This window comes from Fundulus heteroclitus, chromosome 10 (assembly GCF_011125445.2).
Source record: "Fundulus heteroclitus isolate FHET01 chromosome 10, MU-UCD_Fhet_4.1, whole genome shotgun sequence".
NCBI classification, from domain to species: domain Eukaryota; kingdom Metazoa; phylum Chordata; class Actinopteri; order Cyprinodontiformes; family Fundulidae; genus Fundulus; species Fundulus heteroclitus.
In genome coordinates, this window is record NC_046370.1 from 25117084 (window position 1) to 25138414 (window position 21331).

General features: G+C 44.5%; 3 protein-coding genes across 3 annotated transcripts; 2 read left to right on the plus strand and 1 right to left on the minus strand.

The window, feature by feature from the left end:
• The first annotated feature begins 297 nt into the window (after window positions 1-297).
• On the plus strand, window positions 298-6125 carry LOC110366601. Its single transcript, XM_036142596.1, has 6 exons — window positions 298-408; window positions 5143-5231; window positions 5307-5541; window positions 5612-5779; window positions 5879-5891; window positions 6040-6125. The coding sequence occupies exons 1-6, from the start codon at window positions 298-300 to the stop codon at window positions 6123-6125; spliced, it is 702 nt and encodes a 233-aa protein (XP_035998489.1).
• Window positions 6126-8151: 2026 nt separating this feature from the next.
• adoa (2-aminoethanethiol (cysteamine) dioxygenase a) lies at window positions 8152-14118 on the plus strand. Its single transcript, XM_012882614.3, has 2 exons — window positions 8152-8740; window positions 12489-14118. Exons 1-2 carry the CDS (start codon window positions 8405-8407, stop codon window positions 12927-12929), a joined length of 777 nt encoding a protein of 258 aa, XP_012738068.1. The 5' UTR covers window positions 8152-8404; the 3' UTR covers window positions 12930-14118.
• Window positions 14119-18164: 4046 nt separating this feature from the next.
• On the minus strand, window positions 18165-20898 carry egr2b (early growth response 2b). The gene is made up of 2 exons (XM_012882607.3): window positions 20206-20898; window positions 18165-19979 (listed from the first exon to the last, which is right to left on the minus strand). Exons 1-2 carry the CDS (start codon window positions 20375-20377, stop codon window positions 18799-18801), a joined length of 1353 nt encoding a protein of 450 aa, XP_012738061.1. The 5' UTR covers window positions 20378-20898; the 3' UTR covers window positions 18165-18798.
• Between the last annotated feature and the right edge of the window lie 433 nt (window positions 20899-21331).

Genomic DNA, 21331 nt, shown 5'->3' on the forward strand with positions numbered 1-21331 from the left:
TCATTGAAATTAACGGTGTGATCCATCTCTGAGCGACTATTCTCACACTATCCAATCGGGCAGTAAGCCTCTCCACCTGCACTGTCTTTGTTATCGCTAGGGATGGCTCTTTCTATCTCCTCCCCAAACACACGCTATTTCACAATTTTATGTTTGATACACATTTCTGTACTTTTGAGTCATCTTTCTGATGTCTTCACTGTGTATCTGCAATGTAGAAAGTCGCAGAAATAAGGAAAAGCCATTGAATGACAAAGGTGTATCTTCTCACAATTGCCCCACTATTCCATTTCCAATATGGCAGCTGTGTCGACGTGCGATTCAGTGCTCAACAAGGCTTCTATGTATATATGTCTGTATATATCTCCTCTTGCCAGCAACGGCAAGAGGAGGTGCAAAAACAAAGAGGTAAAGTAATGATGACTTCTTTCCGGCAGCTTGACAATGCATTGTCCTGTATGTCAGCTGAATTATTTGTATGTTTTCATTGTATATCTAACAGGGCTGCACAGTGCCGCAGTGGGAAGTGCTGTTGCCTTGCAGCAAGAAGGTCCTGGGTTCAAATCCAACCCTGGGTCTTTCTGCATGGAGTTTGCATGTTCTCCCTGTGCATGCATGGGTTGTCTCCAGGCACTCCTGCTTCCTCCCACAGTCCAAAAACATGACTGTTAGGTTAATTGGTCTGTCTAAATTGTCCTTAGGTGTGAGTGTGTGCGTGAATGGTTGTTTGTCTCTGTGTTGCCCTGCAACAGACTGGCGACCTGTCCAGGGTGTACCCCGACTCTCGCCCGGTGAACGCTGGAGATAGGCACCAGCAACCCCCACGACCCCATTAGGGTTTAAGCGGGTCAGAGGATGGATGGATGGATGGATCTAAGTTTTCCTGGAGGTTGGAACTGAAATGTGTCTTCCTAAACATGGCTTGGTTTCAACAACATCCCTTATTTTCCACTTCTTAATTGGAGTTTGAACTCTGCTGACTTGTCAATTGTTAGAACATCTTTCCTGTCCTTTTCCTTTTTATAAAGTTCAGCTACATTCTCTCACAGATCCTGGGATAAGTCTTTTTCATTCCTCATGCTCCAAATCTACTGCCTGTCTGCCAGAAGCCCTGAAACTAATTGACATTTTATCACCTTAATTACGTGCAAACAGATGTTACCTTTAAGAGTCCTTTAAACCAAGGTATATCCACTTTTGCATGCATTACCAGGACAAAACTTCCAGGTTATGTAAACTTCCGATATTTGTCATTTAGTCATTTTAAAAAACAGCATCCATTGTAATTTCATAATAAATCTCATCTTATATTTTAACCAACAGTGACAGAGATGTTTTTTAGGCAACTGCCATGCAAATGCAGTGCCTATTACTATGCACCTAATAAGGGTTTTATCCATTACGAAATAAACGCAGAAAAAAATTACGTCTCTAGCATTTACGGTTCCGGAGAAACAAAGTGCTGCTCGCCGCAATCTATCATCCAATGCTCTTCAATGGCCATGGATACAGTTATCATCCGCCAAATGCAAGTCTATATATTGCTGGGGTTTGGTCCACTGGTTAAGTTGTGGGCCTGGCACTCCTGATGTTGCAGGATCAAAACTTGGTGTGGCAGGTTTAAGTATATTACTTTTTCACCCCCCGTATTATACATGTCAAAAAGTGCCTCTTCATCCATTCAGGTGCTCTTTTTGTATAAGCTGCCATTTTGAGTTACCATGGCGACGTAATAAACAAGAACCATGCAAAATCGTATTATCTCCCTTTTTGAGGCACTTCCCAGTACAGGATTTTGACCAAACTAACAGAGTACCATCACCCGGTGATACTGAACACAACTTTGTTAGCGGCTAATGGTTAGCATGTTGCTAACCGGAAGTAGCTCTAGGAAGGTCGTACAAACCTCTGCTTGACAGAGTTTGTACTTACTTTAGAGAGAAAGCTCCACAACAAATCTGGGCCATGTCAGATAAAGCATGTCTATTTTATGAGGTGTCAAACATTCATTTTTGACCCGTTTTTGCCTGTGCTACATGCTGCAGAAATGCTTCAAAGACACTAAAATCACACATTCTACTTATGCCCCCACATAATAAAGATTATAGGCCCGTTTACACTACACTTTTTTAACCGAGCCGAGACCAGTCCGAGCTCGGTAACCGAGATAACTCTTGTGTGTAAACGGTCAGCAGACTGAACCGGACCGCGCTAAACATAACCGGACCGCGCAAACAGCGGACCAGTTCCCTAGTAGGTCTCGGACTGTTTTTTTTTTTTTATCCCGGTTACCTGATAACGAAGAGCGCATGAGCAGACCGCGTCATCCCCTTACAGTCAGCTGACTGTCTGCTGGTTTTCCGGCGTGTCTGGCTGCACGTCCCGATTCACACTCCATTCAGACAAATTTCAGACATTCATAATAATACTAGCTTCCTTACCATGCCACACGGTTTCAAGAGATGATTCTGCTTAGCAGTGTGATGAACCTCAGTGTCTGTTGTTGTTTCCTGCGTCTGTAAATCCTTATTAGACGTTTGTTTGTCTTATCCACGTCCCAAAAGCCGACTCTATGTCTAACCATAACATCCTGAATGTTACGGGTGCCGCCATTTTGATTTGCTCGGTCCCGCCTTCAATTCCAGAGAGCGGTAGTACCGCAGATCGCCACTAGGAGGCAGTGTTGTAGTACTCGAGTCCGAGACTCGAACTCGAGTCCGAGTCATTAGCTAAATTTAGAGACTTGTGACTTGACTTGGACTTGAGCACTGATGACTCGAACTTGGACTCGGACTCCTACATTCAGATCATTCTGACTCGGAAATTGAGAAAAAGACTCAACTTTTTTTATATATCATTAGGCTATAATTTTAATATGTCATTAGAATATTATTTGGTGTATGATTTTAATATCTAAATGGCGTGCCGTGCACATGACATCACCATCTCATGAGCAACGCCCCGTGCCGCTAAGGTAGGGCAAACAGTGTGAAAGCGCACGTAGCAACCAGCCATTACACATGCAACAGATACAACGATATGACCGACTTTTCCGCTGTTAAACTTTCACAAGAGGATGTCCAGGCGCCCATTTTACTGGTAGAACTATGGAACAACATACCAACGTTCAGCTCAAACGATGGCTTGAGTGTTGAGGTCTTAGACTGGAAAACGGGCCGAGTTGATAGAACGGTAAGTCGATGTTTTTCCCCTGCTCGGCGTTCATAGCGTCATCTGCCGTTTTTTTCTGTTTGTAGTCACCGTCCAGGAATCGGTATAAATTGTCCAGCCCGCCGAACAATTTAGTCCGGTCCGGTGGCCAAATGCATTATCATTATTCAACGGCTGTATCTCCTCACTGCATCGACCGATCTGCACCAGATTTTTTGTGAGTCATGTGGGAACGCTGCCGAACGCGTTTGTGGGAATCGCCTGGTGGACGGGCGAGGAAAATGCGTGACAGCATCTGCTGTGGCCGGCGGCCGGAGGGCGGCCGGCGGACGGCCGGCGGTGCGCGAACCCCGCCGGCCGGCCGGAGCCGCAGCTTGCGCGAACTTGGATCAATAGTGACTCGACTCGGACTTGACTCGGATGAGTAGTGGACTTGACTCGGACTCGACTCAGATTTTTTTTTTATGACTTGGACTTGGCTCGGACTTGAACACTGGATACTCGAACCTGGACTCGGACTCGAGGCATATTGACTTGACTACAACACTGCTAGGAGGCGAGGAGCAACCAAGGAACCGAGATAACCGAGATAACTCTTGTGTGTAAACGGCCGTCTTATCTCGGTTAACTGATCCAAGCTCGGACTGGTCTCGGCATGGCTCGGTTTTTAGGTGTAGTGTAAACGGGCCTAATGATGAATAACACAGGGCTGCAGCTGTCAGTGTGTCTCCATGACAATGCTGCTACCAAGAGGCTCCTAGGAGGTCAGAGACATGCTCCATTGACTTAATATGGCACCTTTCGACAGCCACTGCGGGGGCTGTGAAGACCGTAGGAAGCTGAAATTCGCAGTGTTACTTCCTGTTAGTATTTTTGACGGTACAGTATGCACCACGAGGCAGTCGCCTTGCTAAATTTCTTCAGAAATGTTCTAGTTTATTATTGATATTCAATGTAAAAGACAAACAAATCCAGTTTATATGCAGAAATGTATAGGAAACGAGGAGTCCAACAGTAGATGTATTTAAGTTTATCAATTAATAAGATGTCATACAGCTTTTGGTAGTTTTATTAACATCTTCCTATTGGTAAAATCCTTTTGAAACATGTACTGCAAGATTATGCTCCAGCCAAGGCTCAGTGGTTTGACTGGGTCTAAAAAGGCTGCACATAACTAAGGAGCACTCCGCTAAATACCAAATACACTGTTATCTGATTGGATACAATAAAGTTCTGATCTGGGAATGTTCATGGAAATAAAAACTTGCTTCAGCCAATAAAGCTTTTTCACTTGAAAGTAGTTATTACTGGCTAAAGCAACAATGTTGAAAGTTGTTCTTGGTAAGGCTTTTAGAAGCCTCACATTTATTTTCGCTTTTCTCTAAAGAAAACTGTGCAGAAATCATTGACTTGTTACCATTAAGTGGCCAAAATGATTCAAACCTAAACTATCGCCTATCTGATCTTCTGTTTTTATCCTGAATTTCTAACCATTGGACTTTTAACCAGGGTACTTTGTGTTACTCCTGACTATGAAAAGTGTGAGTGATTAATTGATTGATTGTGCCTTCTTTATGTGATAAGCTACAGTACTGGTCCTGAAATTAGAAACATCAAAATATGTATCTAAAATATTAAACTGACAATTAAAATAAATGTACAAAATATGAAAAATCGGCAAAAGGCAGATATTGTCTTTGGTGGGAATTCTATATTTTGACCTTTAGAGTGCTCAGTAAGCAGTATACAAGGGATCTTGATGCAAAAACTTTGTTTTACATGGTTTTATTGTTGTTGTTTTTTTAAGAGATGCCTTTCTCATGGCAGATCTGAACCGAACCTCATTGTTGAATGAAAAGTATTTTAGATCTCAATCTGCCAGGTGTCAGGACTCAGCCGGCAGGGCCATGCAGCCTGCTGCCGTCTCTGCTTTCTCCACAGGTGTTCGCGGTTGGCTGGTGGGCGGAGTAGGCGCACCTGCAGCTCGTTCAGCAGCACCGGAGCTGCACTATAAGAACTGCGGTCGAAGAACGGGAGGATGCCAGAGTGTTACCGTTGTGGTATGCCTACTAGCCATGACCTCTCGCCTGAAAACCTAAGCGCCCGTGCTAATAATCACCCTTTGTGTCTCCCAGGTACCTCTTTGTGTTCTTTCGTCCTTCCTCGTGCTCTACTGTCCTCCTTGGGGCGACTCCTCCTGTGTTCCCCTGGTTCCTCTTGAGTCGACCCCTGCTCCCTGGACGTAAGGCTCCTTCCGACAAGTCCCTGGATCCTCCCGCTGTTCTGGATCCCTGGATTTCCCTGGTGCTGCTCGGACCCCCTCGCTCCGCTCTCCAGCTGCCCGGACACCTGCTGCCCTGCTGCCTCGTGGTAAGCTTACGTCCCTTAGTTACTTTACTTAAATTCCCTTCCGTGAACTAATAATTTCCCTTACCTTCAGATTGATCCGGTTCCCTGGGCTCCCGTTCTAGCCGTCTCCTGCCCTCGCAGATTAGCTCTGCTGCCTTGTATATTCCTGAGTCAAATAAAACCCTTAAAACGTTACCCGTTGTCACCGAGTGTGTTCTGCATGTGGGCCCGACATCTTAAGGCAAACATGACACCAGGGGTATGCAAAAATTTTCAAAAATCATTCCAAACTTGCTTCTTAAAACTAAGATACTATAAAATGAGCAAGCTCACCCATATAGAGTAATTTTTGTCACAGCTGCTGCTGTGCTGTGACTTCTTCACCAACAGGCCCCAGGTGGTGAGGATAGGGAAACGCACATCTGCTACACTGATCCTCAACACAGTGTTTTGTCCTCAGCCCTGCTCTCTTCACCCTTTTCACCAAGGGCTGTTCTGCTACCCATGGCACAAACACAGTGGTGAAGTTTGCAGACGACACCACTATAGAGGGTCTCATCTCCAACAATGATGAGTCCCACAACAAGGAGGTCTGCAGGATCTAGACTCAATTTATGCAGAACAAGTCCAAAGAAAGGCCAGACCCATCTCCACTGATTTCCCCCCACCCCCCCTCCCTCTCATCAGGTAAACTCTTCAGAAGCCTCAAAACCAAAACAAATAAACTTAGAAACATCTTCTTCCCAAGAGCTGTGAGGGCAATCGCCCCCTAATGGGAGACTGCATCCAGCGCTTTAAAATCACCCCATTGTTACTAGCCCATCATATGTTACAATCACCTTAATGTTATTGCCTACCTGAACACTATCATCTCAGAATACCTAAATGCACATCTCTGTAAATTAAGCCTCAAATCATCACGGCACAATAAGCACATTACCTCATTATCTGCGACTCATGAAGGACAACTAGTTCATACAACTTTTGAATCATCCTTTTATTTTTTAATCTCTCTCGAACGCTACAATGAAAAAAAAAACTGTAACCCTTGTTCATTGCCCTTGTTTGTCTGTCTGCCTTCATTGTGTGTACTGGCATGTGATCTGCATAATGATGAAGGTACACACGCAAAATAGTTTGCAGCCACTGTTCCGCTCATTTTATACACGCAAATCACTTTACTCCTGGTATGAAGATCAGTTTTGTACACACTAATTAGTTTGCACATTTTTCAATAAGTGCAAATCTTTTGAAGATCAGTGCCCGTATTCACAAACAATCCTAAGACTAATAGTGACCTCATTTTAGGAAAAATCTTAGAATTTTCCGAGTTCTAGAATTTTCTTAGAACTTTACCTCAACCTGGAGAGTGAAAGTGAGTGCTCTGTGCAGCAATCAAAAGCGAGATGATGGCATCACACAAGCTCTTCTAGATGACTATTTAGGTTACTGACATGCAATACCGAAAATATTATCTCACCTCTTTTAAATAAATTATTTGTACATTTCTCCATTTTGATTCATGATCATTCAATATTTTTCCCCAATATTTTTATATCTTCAATAAAAATACCTTACTAGAGCTGTGTCTATAATCCGTCAGGCTGTTGAATCTAATTAGTTTCCCCATATGGGGATGATAAAGTTTATCTTATCGACATGTTAATAATAGAATTAATTTATGCGCTCATTTCCACCACTGTTCGGGTGGCGGATCAACCAATCACCTCTCTCTGTTTCCACCATTTGCCCTGCTTAAGACACTAAAGCACCAACATGCGATGCGCAGAGAAAAATATGCGTTGATCTGCGGCAATACGCTTCAAAGTCTGTGTATTTGCGCTGTGATCCCGGGACCAATTAACCTTTCAACACTCTATTCTCCTCTCGGAGCTGGGACAGATACGCTGATTTCCAGTTTGTATTTTTCCACCTATTTTTTCCATTTTATGTCAATCGTTTTGCAAAATAGAAGGAGGCAATCTTAGTAAAATGTTGACAGATGAGTACGTGTTAATATCATATTGATAAAGTAGTAAAATGACTGCCAAGTAAACAACAAAAAGCAAATAATGAGGATGTAAATACTGTTCTTATTCTGATACTGCGCCACGTAATATTTAAAAAGTTTGGAAATTCTAATCCTCCTAAACTTTTAGCCTTTTGTAAGGTTTTTAATCGTAAGTGTGGTAGACGACGACAGAAACTTCCAAAGAAACACAAAGCCTCCCAATTTTGTCTTCATCCATTATTTTCATTGAGACTGATGTGCGATTGAAGCTGGCAACGAAAAGGGTGTGAGATGACGCCGAGAGAGATGCTGGTCAAGGTAGGCGTAGGTCTATGGAGAGTTCAATGGCCTGTCTGGTCTTCCCCTCCCGGTTACATCCTCGGGGCTGCTGGGAAATGTAGTGCTCTCAACAGGAAGGTTGATGTTTTTTCCCCGTTTTGACTGTAGTAGAATGTCAAATTATTAAAAAGAGACAAATTAACTTAAACACACTTTAACAGGAAAACACATCGATTCGATATTTATTCTGACATGGCTGAGGTGTTCATTTTATTATGTAATGGAACTTTTTATCCCAGACTGCCTTTCGTTCACCGCGCATGCCCCGTGAGTTTGGACGAATAAGGGGCGAGACGACAAAAAGTGTGAGATGTGGGAAGCTAGTATGTGGCGGTAGAATTTGACATTATAACCATTAATAATTTTCTGTTATTATAAATGTGGCGATTTAGTGTCTTCTGAACTTGGACCGAGCTGCTCTGCGGGACTTCCGGAGACAAAGGGCTGTGTGAGAGGCTTTTTTTGCCAGCAGTTTTCGCGCGGAGCGGGGACTCCCTGGTAACCGTTAGGTTTTTTTCCCCTACCGCAGCCACAATGCCGCGAGACAACAAATCTGCCCTGATACAAAAAATAGCGAAACAGGCCTTTATCACGTTTAAAGACTGCAGGTCTGCGAGCAGCGTGGACGGGAACGTGCTTACGGACAAGCTCAATGAACTCATCTCTTTAGTGACCTCCGTCCGGGCCAAGGACCTGAAAATGATGGCACCCAAAAACAGACCGAGCTCAGGCGCAGCTGAACCTCAGAGCCCCCCAGTCTCCTACATGCATATCTGCGAGACGGAGGTGTTCAGCATGGGGGTGTTCCTGCTGAAGACCGGGACCTCCATCCCGCTGCACGACCACCCAGGAATGAACGGGATGATCAAGGTCTCTAGCTGCTGTCTGCCCTGTGCTCAATTGCATGCTCATCACTTGGGTTAAATGTTTCTGGTGCTGCTGTGAAAACTAGCATGGTTCTGCCCTGTAAACCGCTGCTAATCCTAGGTTACATTATGTCTTAATGGCTAAATGTTAGCCAGTCTATTCTCACTGCCTAGATCAGATCCAGAAATCTGCCTCAGCAGTTGCTGTCTTGTACCCACAGAGGAGAAAATGCCCAGTCATTGATCACTCTAGCTAATTTAGCAAAACTTAAGTGAAAGTGATTAAAAAGCATCTGAATATGTTAACTTGGGTTCCACATAGGGAACAATTTTTTTGCTCCATTGAAAAATATGTCTTAGTTGTACTTATGTAAGATTTACATGTTTTCTTCGGTTTTTACATATTATAAAACAACAGTAAGAATATGCATGTCTTACAACAGTTATAATGCAGAAACAAACCTAAGGGAAGGTAGAAGGTACTGGGAGAGTCCACGCGTCTCACAGTATGCGCACAGCTCGCCCAAGTAATTGGGAGCTGTAATATTAGGCCCGTTTACACTACACTTTTTTAACCGAGCCGAGCTCGGTAACCGAGATAACTCTTGTGTGTAAATGGTCAGCAGACTGAACTGGACCGTGCTAACTGCAGACCAGTTCCTGAGTAGGTCTCGGACTGAGTTTTTTTTTATCCCGGTTATCTCATAACGAAGAGCGCATGAGCAGACCGCGTCATCCCCTTACAGTCAGCTGACTGTCCGCGGTTTTTCCGGCGTTTCTGGCTGCACGTACCGATTCTGTCTAACTATAACATCCTGAATGTTACGGGCGCCGCCATTTTGATTTGCTCGGTCCCGCCTTCAATCCCAGAGAGCAGCAGTACCGCAGATTGTCACTAGGAGGCGAGGAGCAACCAAGCAACCGGGATAGTGTGGTGTGTAAACGGTCGTCTCGGCTTGGTTAACTGATCCAAGCTCAGACTGGTCTCGGCTCGGCTCGGTTTAACAGGGGTAGTGTAAATGGGGCTATAGTTTTTATCAGTAAAGCGCACCGAGAGCTGACTTTAGCTTAACAACTGTGTTAGTCTCTTTATTAGTTCTTCTTCTGCTCTGAGACCTCAGCAGGACAAAAACAAAACAAAGCGCCAAGCTCCACCTAGGGGTCAGAGGCATGGACACAACATACGTCACAGCAGCCTTCACACTCCAGTCTGGGAGGATAATTTTATTTTATTATTTTATTTTTAATAATGCACCAGGTTTGTGTCCAAATTTATTTTCCTCTTTGGTTTAATAAAGTAGTTTTGAATTGAATTGAATAGAAATAGCAGTTGTAGATATCTTTGGTGTCCTGTTTTCTACCCTGGATCTGTTTTGGTATTTTTCCCCACAGCTTGTCGTGAAAGCAATTGTCTCAACATTCAGGGAGAAGGTTTGGTCCTTACAGCCACCATTAGTTACCATTACTTTATTCATTTGCAGTTAAATGTTAATATGATACTAGTATCAATATGTTGCATAACTACACAGTCATGAAATTCAGGTAACAGCTGAAAAAATGTTTTAATACCAGGAATCCAACGTTTTCTGCCTTTTGCTAGCTCTGGCTAGGTTGCTGAACATCCTGACACACACACGCACAAACACTGAAGAACTGCTCAGCAGCATGTCTTGCGTCTGTGATCCACAACATTAGCAGAATTGAGACTTCGCTTACGTTGCGTTTAAAGACGACTCAGAAAAACATGTTACCACATGTAAATAACAGATTACACGGTCGTAACGACCCATGCAGAGATGACAAAGCAGTTTTTTGGCAGACTTGTTTCAGGGGGCAAGGACTTAGTTTGAGGGGACAATGCCCCCTCTCACCCCAGTACATTTAAAAAAAAAAAGAGAAATCCAAAGGCCAGAATGATATCCACGTGAAATGTTTTTTTTTTCATTTTTGTCAGACGTTTAAGAGCATAGAAGAGGAATGGCAGTTTTGTTTTCTGCTATAGTTGATTGTAGTCTTTCTGAGGAAGATCTGTGCCTTAGATGGAAGCTTTCAACACCACTCTTCAGTAAAGTCAAACATGTTTTAAAAGGTTTGACAAAAATTATATCATAGAGATTATTAAGATTATTCTTGATTTAAAAACTGCAGATTAGCTCTTCCCTATGGGTCTTCCAGTGTATATCCAGTTCATACTCATCAGCTTTGGGGGTGTAAGATGCTACCTAATGCTACTGTACTTTTTAGTGATATTAACACCAGCTTTCATCTTTATAATACTGCTAGTCATAGAGGTGACATACTGTTTAGCACAAAGACACAGTAGGTAATCAAGCTACTGACAACAAAATCCCAGAGGGTAAAAAAACAACAATGGTTTAAATAGATAAATTTTTCTTCACTTCTAGTGAGTGGCTCAGTCCGAATACCCTTATTGGGTCAGGACTCTTTAGCTAAACTGAAGTGAACTCCAACCGGAAGTGTGTCAGTGGTTGTCGCCATGATCAGTGCTGTCCGAATAGAGCAGTCGGTCAAGAAGGAGGTAGGAAAATCAGCCTGTTTACTCCCTCTCCTGGCTAATTTATCTTAGGATAAAAACAACGTTCATTACTGGTGCTAAGAAGCCTTAAGGTATCTCACAATCCTTTGCGTGACTTGACATATCAGCACAGCCCCCTCACCGAAATCAACAAAAATTTCAGAAGAGAAGAGAGTGTGCACTTTGTAGTTTATTTTCAGAAGGCTGTAGGCCCAGATTTGACTCGCATCATACATGTGCGTTTCCGCATTTCGGACAGTATTTCTGTCCGAAATGCTGTGCGGATTTCGGACAGATTAAAAGGCTGTCCAAAATCAGCACAGCAGTCCGAAGCTCCTTCCCTCCCCTTGATAGAGTTCTTAAAGTTGGCCCAATGGAAGATCAAGGAACAGGGGCTAGAAGCTAATATTAAGGATAATTGGATGGAGTGTTTTCATTCCAGATCCATTCCCTGGATACAGATCCAAGTCATTGGAGATGCTGAGTCTTGGTCCCATGTCTGCATTTTTACAGCACACACTTGGACACTACTGAAACCACAGTAGTGTAAAGGACTGCCACATATGTGACCTCTGCCCCAGAAGAGCTACAGGAGGTTAAAGCACTTGAAACAAACAACTCTCTTCCTCTCAGCAGCTGCTCTTTCCTGTGATGCTGCAGTGTTGGGGAAACTTAATGCTTAACTTTATCCCATTAAATGATTCCGTAAAGATGTCCTTGGTGGACTTCCCTGGTGTTCAGCATCTCCTCAGTGTGTCATTTCTTTGCCCAGCCAGGGTGCCTGCAGGCTAAGGAGTGCCATGGGGCAGAGGGAACACCTGGCCTTGCAACTCTTTCCCATGTTGACTGAATTGAAACAGTTCCACCCTGCAGACCTGCTAGCAACACTAGTTTCCTCCGTCCATCACAAAGTTTCTTAGCACCTTTCAGATGAAACAGTCTGCAGCCGTTCTGGTGTGTCTAATGTATAAACCATAAACAGCAGGTCCACAGGACTACTGATAGCTATCAGGTACTCTGATACACATTCCCAAAGGGGCTGTGACAGGGACCCCATGCTGATACTTGGGGTCAGATCAGGACATCTCTTCAGTCATGGAAATTAAAGAAAGCCCTGCACTCTCTTCTGAAAGATAGAATCAAAGGAAAAAAGAAAATCAATGTTTTTTCCAGCCCTTTTCTCCTTAATGCTGATAATCTTCTGTCATCCACCCAGGTTCTCTACGGAAAGATCAGTGTCAGGTGTTTCGACAAGCTTGAGAACAGCCTTACCGTCCCTCCTGACTTCGACCCTCAGCTGGCTCCGCTGCAGACGGCTGGTGTGTGGCGTTCCGTGCTCCGCTCTGTTGCAGAGTACTCAGAGAACAGTGGGCCGTGCCTCCTCACGCCCGTGCGGGATAACCTCCACCAGATTGATGCGGTCGACGGGCCGGCTGCTTTCCTAGACATCCTCGCGCCGCCGTACAATCCAGATGATGGCCGGGACTGTCACTATTACAAAGTCCTGCACAGTGTGACAGAGCCTGGGACCGGCGCAAAGGTTGACCAGGAGCAGCTGGGAGAGAAGGAGAATGAGGGATGGCTTCTTGAAATCCCTCAACCAGAGGACTTCTGGTGCGGTGGGGAACCTTACCCAGGCCCTGTGGTCGACATCTGAGTCCCCCTCCTCTTAGAAGAACAATTGTTAACAGAGATGTTCCTGCCTGTCCTTCCGCAGGGGATGAGGACTTTGTGCTCCCTTCACAGGGACGCAGGACACCGGAGTGCTCATCAGCTGGCAGAACAGAGGACCAGATGCTAGATTCCTGAACACCACAGCAGGGAGGAGGTTTAGAAGGCGGCCAGGAACTGATATCTATATTATGCTATTTCTCTCTGAATTGTATATTGCCTTGTACACGAATGTCATTTGCCAAACGATTTATAAATGTGTTAGCGTCGGGAATTTGGCAGTTCTTTCATGAAATCCCTGCTGCAGACGACCTGCACATTGTGATGTCTTAATGCCAAAGCTTATATCTTTGCCTGTATATCAATGATGTCATTTCTATTCATTCCTTCTTCCTAAGTGCCCTCACTACTTTAGAGAAACCCTGTTTCCTTTTGAAGCCTTTAAACTTGTTTATGTATCAAAGTTTATTAATAGTTCTGTGATGAAACCTAAAGCTGCTGTTCTGTGATGCCGTCTGCTGTCGCTTCACTGTGACAGAGCCCAGAGGGACACTACGAGATCTGACAAAAGTGAGTACACCCCTCACGTTTCTCTACATATTGTATTCTGGTTTCACGGGACTGAAGATATGATGCTGATATGACATGAAGCAGTCCGTGTACAGCTTGTGTAACAGTGGACGTTTGCTGTCCCCTCAAAATAACACAGTTGTTAATGCCTAAATTACTGGCAGCAAAAGTGAGTACACCCCTTAGTGAAAATGTCCAAATTGGGCCCAAATTGTGAATATTTCTAAGCTGTACACTGACTACGTTTTATCGACCTCATATCTATGGTTTTGAAAAGAAAAAATTCTAATATTTACAGAAATGTGAGGGTTGTACTCACTTTTGTGAGATACTGTATATACTATATCATGTAAGCCTACTGAAACTAGTTAATGGAGAAACGTGTCAGAAATGACAACTTGATGGTATAAAACACACTAGTTTGACTCTTACGCTTTAAAGGCTCTTCCATGTCTATCATGCTACTGTATCTGACCTGACCTTATGCTGTGCCTTCCTCCAAGTCTACACAGGACTGTATGTGTGCATTAATTATTGTTTTCACGTTGAGTGTATGTGGAATAATAAATTTGAAGAGGATCCTCATGAATAATTCTCAGCCTTCATCGTTCTTCAGCTTTTGTTATTTAAAACGTGGGGTTTGTAATTCACCTTGCCACCACTCAGCAGATTAATTTCTGTCTTAATGACTAAAATAAATGCAACCGTCGTTACCACTATTAGTTACGCTGGTGCTTTACCACTACCATACCTACTCTTGTTGTCTTTGGACCTTGGCTACAAAGGTTTCTAACAAACAGGCTGACCATAGAGGGCTGATTTATTCCCACAACACCAAGTGTACCCTGCTGGGTGTCAATAGGTAGGATGACGGCTCCGTCTGTAAAGGTTTCCCTCATACTCAGGTATTAGGCCAGGTTATTTTGCAATGAATATTCTAATCTAATCTAATTCTAATCACTAGTGAAGCAAATCTGTAGTGATCACTGAAACAAAAATAAGTGCCAAGATATCAATACCCAGACAAGACTAAGGAAGCAGAGTGGAGTTGCCAAAGGAATGTGGGTCACAGCTTGACTTTTACCAGAACTGTTAAGTCCTTAGAAATGACAGCTTTGCTGGTTATGTCATGTTTCTGAGCTAAAATGCATAACATGCAAGTGCACTGTTCCTGCTGAAAGCAGCCTTTATGTAGCATCCTCACCTGCTAGAAGGCTTCTATAGGGTTAGAGAAACCAGGGAGGCAGCAAGACCTCAAAACCTACAATAAGAAATACAGGATCAGGTCAGATAAAAGTGAAAACAGCTCACTATAAAAATCTAAATGCCCATGAGAAGGAAGAGGCTTAAGATGATTGAAGGTCTGGCCAGCTTTTGAAGAGAAATGTTCAAAAGCTCAGTGTACAACTGAAAAGCTCCTGTTTTTGTGCCTGGATCTTAGAAAGTCCAAACCAAGTGTGTCTCAGAACCAGATCCGTTTTACTGGGCACGTGCCCAGATAGTTCTTCTGTGCCCCAGAAATTTTTTAGTTATTTCCAAAAGAAAAAATAAATAAAACTAACAATTAAACATTATGTGCTAAAGCATTTGTACAGCAATTTATCTGTAAAAGAATTAGGAAATAAGGAAAGAGTGTGTTGTGAACAGTAATGTAGTCTTTTCACAACTTTTCAAATACATCTCCTTACTTGAAAGCAAGTTGACCAAAATGGTTCCTTCAACCTTAAATGAACATGTGGTTTTAGAAAAAAATCACTTTACACTGAAGAAGACTTGAAGTCTTTTCAATCGTCAGTTTAGTAAAAAAAAAAAAAAAAAAACAGCTGCTGATTCCCTCGGTTGTAGGGTGCAATGTACTTTTTTGTGGGTTTGTTTCAGTTTTTTGCACTAGTGACCTCTTTGACAGTAAGCTGACAGAGTGAGGAAGAGCTGGAGAGTGAGGGAAGACAGGCACAATAGGTCCACAGGCTGGGACTCAGGCCAGCTGCGAGGACTGGGGCCTCAGAACATGGGTGCTCTCCCTGCACCACCACCACATCCAAGGTTTTCATATGATTAGGAGCACATAAGCCAGTCACCATCACATCTCACATCACACACAGCAGGTTGTTGGGGCCAGAGGTGCTGCGCGGTTTCCTGTCCCTGACATTGCCAGACACTGAGGACTCCTGTCTTTTGGGGGAGCGGGTGGAGGAGCTGCACTGCCTGCCAAGGTGGGGGTGGGCCCGTTCCCACCTACCCCTTTAAATACACTCAACACCGTGGGGCAGAGGGGAGAGGGGGCTCTTCTCACAGAGCTGCTCCCTACATTTGAATTTCAATGACAGAATGTATACACGTCTAATAATGAGGTTGATATTTTTCTCTGGAATTTTTTTGCATTGACATCTTGTGCAAAAGTTCAGACAGCTAAGGTGATATTCCTAAAAAGAAGCATTTCATCCTGAAACAGAGAAGCGATCTAACAGAAGGAGAGCTGGCTTTCTGACAGCGTTTAGATGTCTTAGCAACAACAGCTCCAAACCAACATGAAAACACTTTGTGTGATCCAACTGGGATGTGAGAAAGACAAACATGTACATGAATCCAGCTTCTACGGACATTTGGCCAGAAGACCTCACTAACACCTGAGCACATCTTTTGATCACATCTACTTCAACTTAAAAAACATAATAATTGAACTTACTGTTATGTTGTCACCTAACTAAGGAAAATTAATATGTTTGTTGGACTTAATTTTCTAAGCCTAAACCTTGAGAAAAGGAAGAGAGATTATGGTTACAGTCAGAGGAAGAAATGAGGCGAGGGGAGTTTGTTTGGTGTTTAGGTGAGGGTTCAGCTGCCATTGTTTTATTACAGTCTAACATCTGGAAGAAACAGAGTCCAGGAAAATATCTGATTCACAAGAAGAACCAAGATGTGTTAATGACCTGAGCTAAATGTTGGAAGTTTAGAATAAAATCATTTTCATTTTGTCTTCATTCCAAACGGCTGGTGGGGAAATGGAGGGGATTAGAGTCTCGTTTTACAGTCTAGCTCAGGTTAAAAATTTTCTAATGGTTACATGTAGCAATGTCCTCCTCCATGTTTGACTAGGAGGATGCTGACACATTCTGGTACTAAACAGGGGGAGCTACTGCCCCATCCTGTCTTTGAAAAAGTTGATGTTTTTCCTCTTGTCTGCTCCTCGGTAGAGCTGTTTATTCACCAGTCTGATTTATCTGCAAGCAAAAACTGCAACTTTCCTTCCTTTGACTTTTATGTTAAAGCTCACTAACATGACGGACAGTATGTTAGAAAGTGTGGGGGATTAGGAGTTTGCCCAGACTAGTCTATCATTTAAGTGATGCAGATGAATTGTTTAACTATGTTTTTTGTTTGTTTGTTTTTCACAGGAGCATCTAAAGGAGCAATACTGCCAAGCCTCTCTGGGAACAGGGAAACAGGGAAATGAAACATCTCCAACTGAATTAATTCTATTTTGTGATCCTGTGCTTTTCAAATAATTTTAATAATGAGACATTTTTTTTATTGCAAGGTCGGCTCTTCCTGAAAAACTCCATGCAAATTGCTGCCTCGGTTTTGTTCAGGTTGACCAGATGTATCTTTTCCCTGAACTGTGAGCTGAGAGCTGGTCCTGCTGCTGCAGATGGACCAGACCGATCTGGATGGAGCGGAACTTCCGGCCTGAAGTTATTCTTCTGCCCTGCTATTAAAAAGAGACATTTCTTCCCTGTGTGTGTGTGTGTGTGTGTGTGTGTGTGTGTGTGTGTGTGTGTGTGTGTGTGTGTGTGTGTGTGTGTAAACTATTTCAGTTCAGTATAAATATGCTCCCTCAATCTTATTCAGGCCTAATTTATGTTTTTTTTTTCATTTTCAGATTAAAAAGCTCGTCGTCATTTTCAGATTAAAAAGCTCGTCGTCTTCATTTTGTCAAGAGCTTCTGTTTTTTTCGCTGCTCGTTCACGTTAAGAAACACTTTAGAAAGAAGAAGGACGAGCAAGTTGTCATTATTTTCTCCTTATTAGATGTTTGGAATTAATTATTTGACCCTTTCTTATTTATTTTTTGGAATTCTCAGCTTATACATTTCAGAGCTTTTGAGTGTTATTTCAATAAGGTTTTCAGGCGTTATATCTGACTGCATTAACAAATAGAAATTGTTTTTGTTTCATGTCCTGTAGAGTCCACTGGTAATTCTATGAATTCTGGTGGTGCAGAACTAAATGTGCGTTTCTTCTGGACCGGGCAGTCCTTTACGCAGCAGGAGTATGTTGACAAAAACTTCGGTTCTGTTGTTGTTTTTAATTTGATCAGCATTTTTTTCTGAATGCTTAAAATGAGCGAGTGTCCGGATTTGGAATATTGGAATATCCCTTTTTCTTCGTTGTTCCTGCGCGGACCGGTCCAGTTTGTTGTGCGGCTTTCTAACATGTTTGTCTACTAGATCGGCGTCTGATAATAACCCGAGGTGACACCAAAATAAAAAGTGAGTGGGTTTAAACTCTGAGTCAGACATGCCAAACATGACGCAATGAGGGATTTGCCCGATAAAACTTTCCAACATCAGAAAGTGTTTATAATAAATTGAGACGAGACGTTGTTATTCGGTCCATCCGGCTGCGCGTCAGCGGCGGGCAATAAAAGCACGTTTTGTGTTGATCATCCTCTTTCATTTAATAAGTCTTAAAACACACATTACAACTAACGAGTCAATTACCCTTCAACATATTTACACCCGAAGAGACTTTTTTTAACACAGGAGCAACAATTAATGGAACCTCGGAGCGACACCAGACTGAACGTGTACAAAAATAGAATGTCTTCCAACTTTACATATTAACGGACACATTTACATTGCATTAGGAGCGTCCTTGAATCAGTCAGTGTACAAAAGACACACAGCAAGGCACTAGAGAATACACCCATCAACAAACATATTAAATGGAATAACTTAACATGTCTTCATGTCTTTGTAACATTATTGCCGTTATTTTACATTTACAAGCGCAGGCCGTGTCACGTATCAGTGTTGGGAATATTGGAGTCCCCTTTTTATATTTATTCGTATTTCAGTAGGCTGTGCAGGCAAAGTGCAATCGTATATAAGTATCAATGTAAGTTCAGTAGCGTGACTGTGCGTCCATCACTGCGCAAAAGTTCTGATTTCGGAAGCCTTCCGTGCTCACTTCACAGCACTTTGCTCTGATACTCTGATGGTTCTTCTTCTTTGAGGGGGTCGGGTGAGCCACCCTGCCGAGGGGAGGAAGCTTCCAGAGGAAACCCTAAGAGCAGATCCCACTGGCTGCGCTAATGCCGCCTGATTGACGCTCCAACGCGGAGCTTCCAGAGGAGGAGGAGGAGGACGCAGTGGACACGGAGGACGCCTTCCTCTCCTTCTGGCGCAGGTGGATCTTAGTGTGTCTTTTTCTCTCGTCGCTCCGAGCAAACTTGCGGCCGCAGAAGTCGCAGGCGAACGGCTTCTCGCCCGTGTGCGTGCGGATGTGCGTGGTGAGGTGGTCGCTGCGGCTGAAGTTCCGCATGCAGATCCGACACTGGAAGGGCTTGTGGCCAGTATGGATGCGGATGTGTCTGGTTAGTTCATCGGAGCGGGAGAACCGCCGATCACAGCCTTCCGCCGGACACGGGTACGGCCGCTCATGAACGGGCGTTTTGCTGGGTCTGTTCGGGTATTTTCTCGGCCGCAGGATCGGCCTGAGGGGCAGGTTCTGCGGACTGTAGGCCGAGGAGAGCCTCGGCTGCCCCGTTTCTGAGCCGCCGCCACCGCCCGGAGCTCCCAAAGTAAAGTTTCTGATAGTGTTCAGCGGGGTCAGGGGAGGGGGGACGCGGAATGTATCAAGAGGACACGGGACGAACGGCTTCCGATCTGGGATAGCTGCCGGGTGCATGTCCCGCTGACAGGCCGGCTGAAAGAAGCCCGAGTAGTCGGGGAGGATGGGGAAAAGGCCCGGTGCGTCTGAACTGCTGTGCTGCTTGGGTGATGAGTACGATGGCGGAGGGTACGAGGCTATCGGACAGGAGGAGGTGGACAAAAACGCCGAGGGGTCCTGGTACACTTCCCCACAGCCAGAGGAGGAGTAAGGGGGCGGGGGTGAGTAGAGGTGATGGTGATGATCCAGGTCTGCCTGGCTCTGAGCCGCCATGGTGCAACTCAAGCCTCCACTGGAGAAGTGGTGTGGAGATCCAGACGAAGCCGGGGAGGACGAAGCTGACGAGGAGGGAGGAGGTGGAGGGGGAGGCGGTTGGGCCACGTTGAATATACCCGAAACGATGTTAATGACTCCCTCTGGGTTCCAGTTCCCTGGATACTGGGAGTCGATGGAGAACTTCCCCATGTAGGTGAAGGTCTGGTTGCGATGGGATGTGGGTTGGGAGAAGCCGCTGGAGTAGGAGGAAAGGTCCACTGAGCGCTTCTCTGCGTTCATGTCGGCACCCATCAGGCTTTCTGCGGAGAACAACAAACCATGATTCACCCACCTGTTTAGAGCCAGGGCAGCGGGTCACCGCCCCGATGCGCACAGGTTCCACACTCACACTTTGCTACAACACGTTACTTTTTTATTGTTTACATCTGCGTTTCTTCTGTTACCCTCATGCATCAGTTTGGGGGAAACGTCTGCAACAGTTTGCTGAACACAGAAGGCTAACAAAGAGTGACCGTTTAATCGTACCTGCTGCCACATTGATCTGGTCATAATGCGCCCCCAGATCGGCGTTTGGAAAGATGGCCACAGAGGTCGGCAAGCTGGTGGCGATGTCATCCACAGAGTACACGCTGTCGGCCACAGGATGCACGAACCCTCCCAGATTCACCGGCACTTTCTCCAGAGTTTTAGCTGTCATTGTGCCCTCTCTCTCTCTCTCTCTCTCTCTCTCTCTCTCTCTCTCTCTCTCTCTCTCTCTCTCTCTCTTTCTCGCTCTCTCTCTCTCTCTCTCCCTCTCCCTCTTTCGTCTTTCTCTCGTTGTTTTTCTTAAAACCTGAGCCTAACAGGAGCGTGGAAGCCAGCCAAGGAGGGGTCACCGCTGCATGTCTCTGTTGGTCACCGCCGCTGTGAGAGGATGCGCTCCGTTTTCCTACTGCGCTTCATGGGACAAACTTTAAGACTGCTTTCTCTGACGGAGGCGGGCGCCCTGACACTAGTATGTATATATGGGGAACCTATTGAACGCGCCCGTTACGTCACTACCCAAATATGGATAGGGAGGGCTAGACGCGGCACGCGCAGCTCATGCTGATTGGCCGCGCGGCTCCGTGACGATTTCAAAGGGAATCACTTCTGAGTGGAGAGCCCGCTGCTGCGGCAAAGATAAGAATCTTTTTTCCACTTGATGTGGAGCAACACCGATGCTCCCCAAAAACTTCACATCCTAACATCAGAGCGAGGACTCTCGCTGTTCTCCCTTTTCCATCTAGTTTCCTCGATCTCTAATACATTCGCAACAAATATCAATAGAAGAGACTTGAGGTTCGGCTTTTGAACCCATAAAAGGTCGAATCCGGCTGAAAGAGACACGCCTCCAATCCATATTTGGTTTTCTGTTCCGGAATTTGATAATCGGAAAGTGACGAGTTTTACCGAGCTGAGAGAGAGAGAGAGAGAGAGAGAGAGAGAGAGAGAGAGAGAGAGAGAGAGAGAGAGAGAGAGAGAGAGAGAGAGAGAGAGAGAGAGAGAGAGAGAGAGAGAGAGAGAGAGAGAGAGAGAGAGAGAGAGAGAGAGAGAGAGAGAGAGAGAACGACAGTCAAATGAGACGGAGAAGTGGAATTTCTTCCTCTGGGTGACAGGATGAACGGCTCGG

Bases quoted from the DNA above. Each gene is read 5' to 3' on its own strand.
- egr2b (XM_012882607.3), bottom strand. From the start codon at position 20,377: ATGACAGCTAAAACTCTGGAGAAAGTGCCGGTGAATCTGGGAGGGTTC. The intron at 19,980-20,205 runs GTACGATTAAAC...TGTTCTCCGCAG, and splicing joins CCAGATCAATGTGGCAGCAG to AAAGCCTGATGGGTGCCGAC.
- LOC110366601 (XM_036142596.1), top strand. From the start codon at position 298: ATGGCAGCTGTGTCGACGTGCGATTCAGTGCTCAACAAGGCTTCTATG. The intron at 5,232-5,306 runs GTATGCCTACTA...TGTGTCTCCCAG, and splicing joins GCCAGAGTGTTACCGTTGTG to GTACCTCTTTGTGTTCTTTC. The intron at 5,542-5,611 runs GTAAGCTTACGT...CCTTACCTTCAG, and splicing joins TGCTGCCCTGCTGCCTCGTG to ATTGATCCGGTTCCCTGGGC.
- adoa (XM_012882614.3), top strand. From the start codon at position 8,405: ATGCCGCGAGACAACAAATCTGCCCTGATACAAAAAATAGCGAAACAG. The intron at 8,741-12,488 runs GTCTCTAGCTGC...TCATCCACCCAG, and splicing joins GAATGAACGGGATGATCAAG to GTTCTCTACGGAAAGATCAG.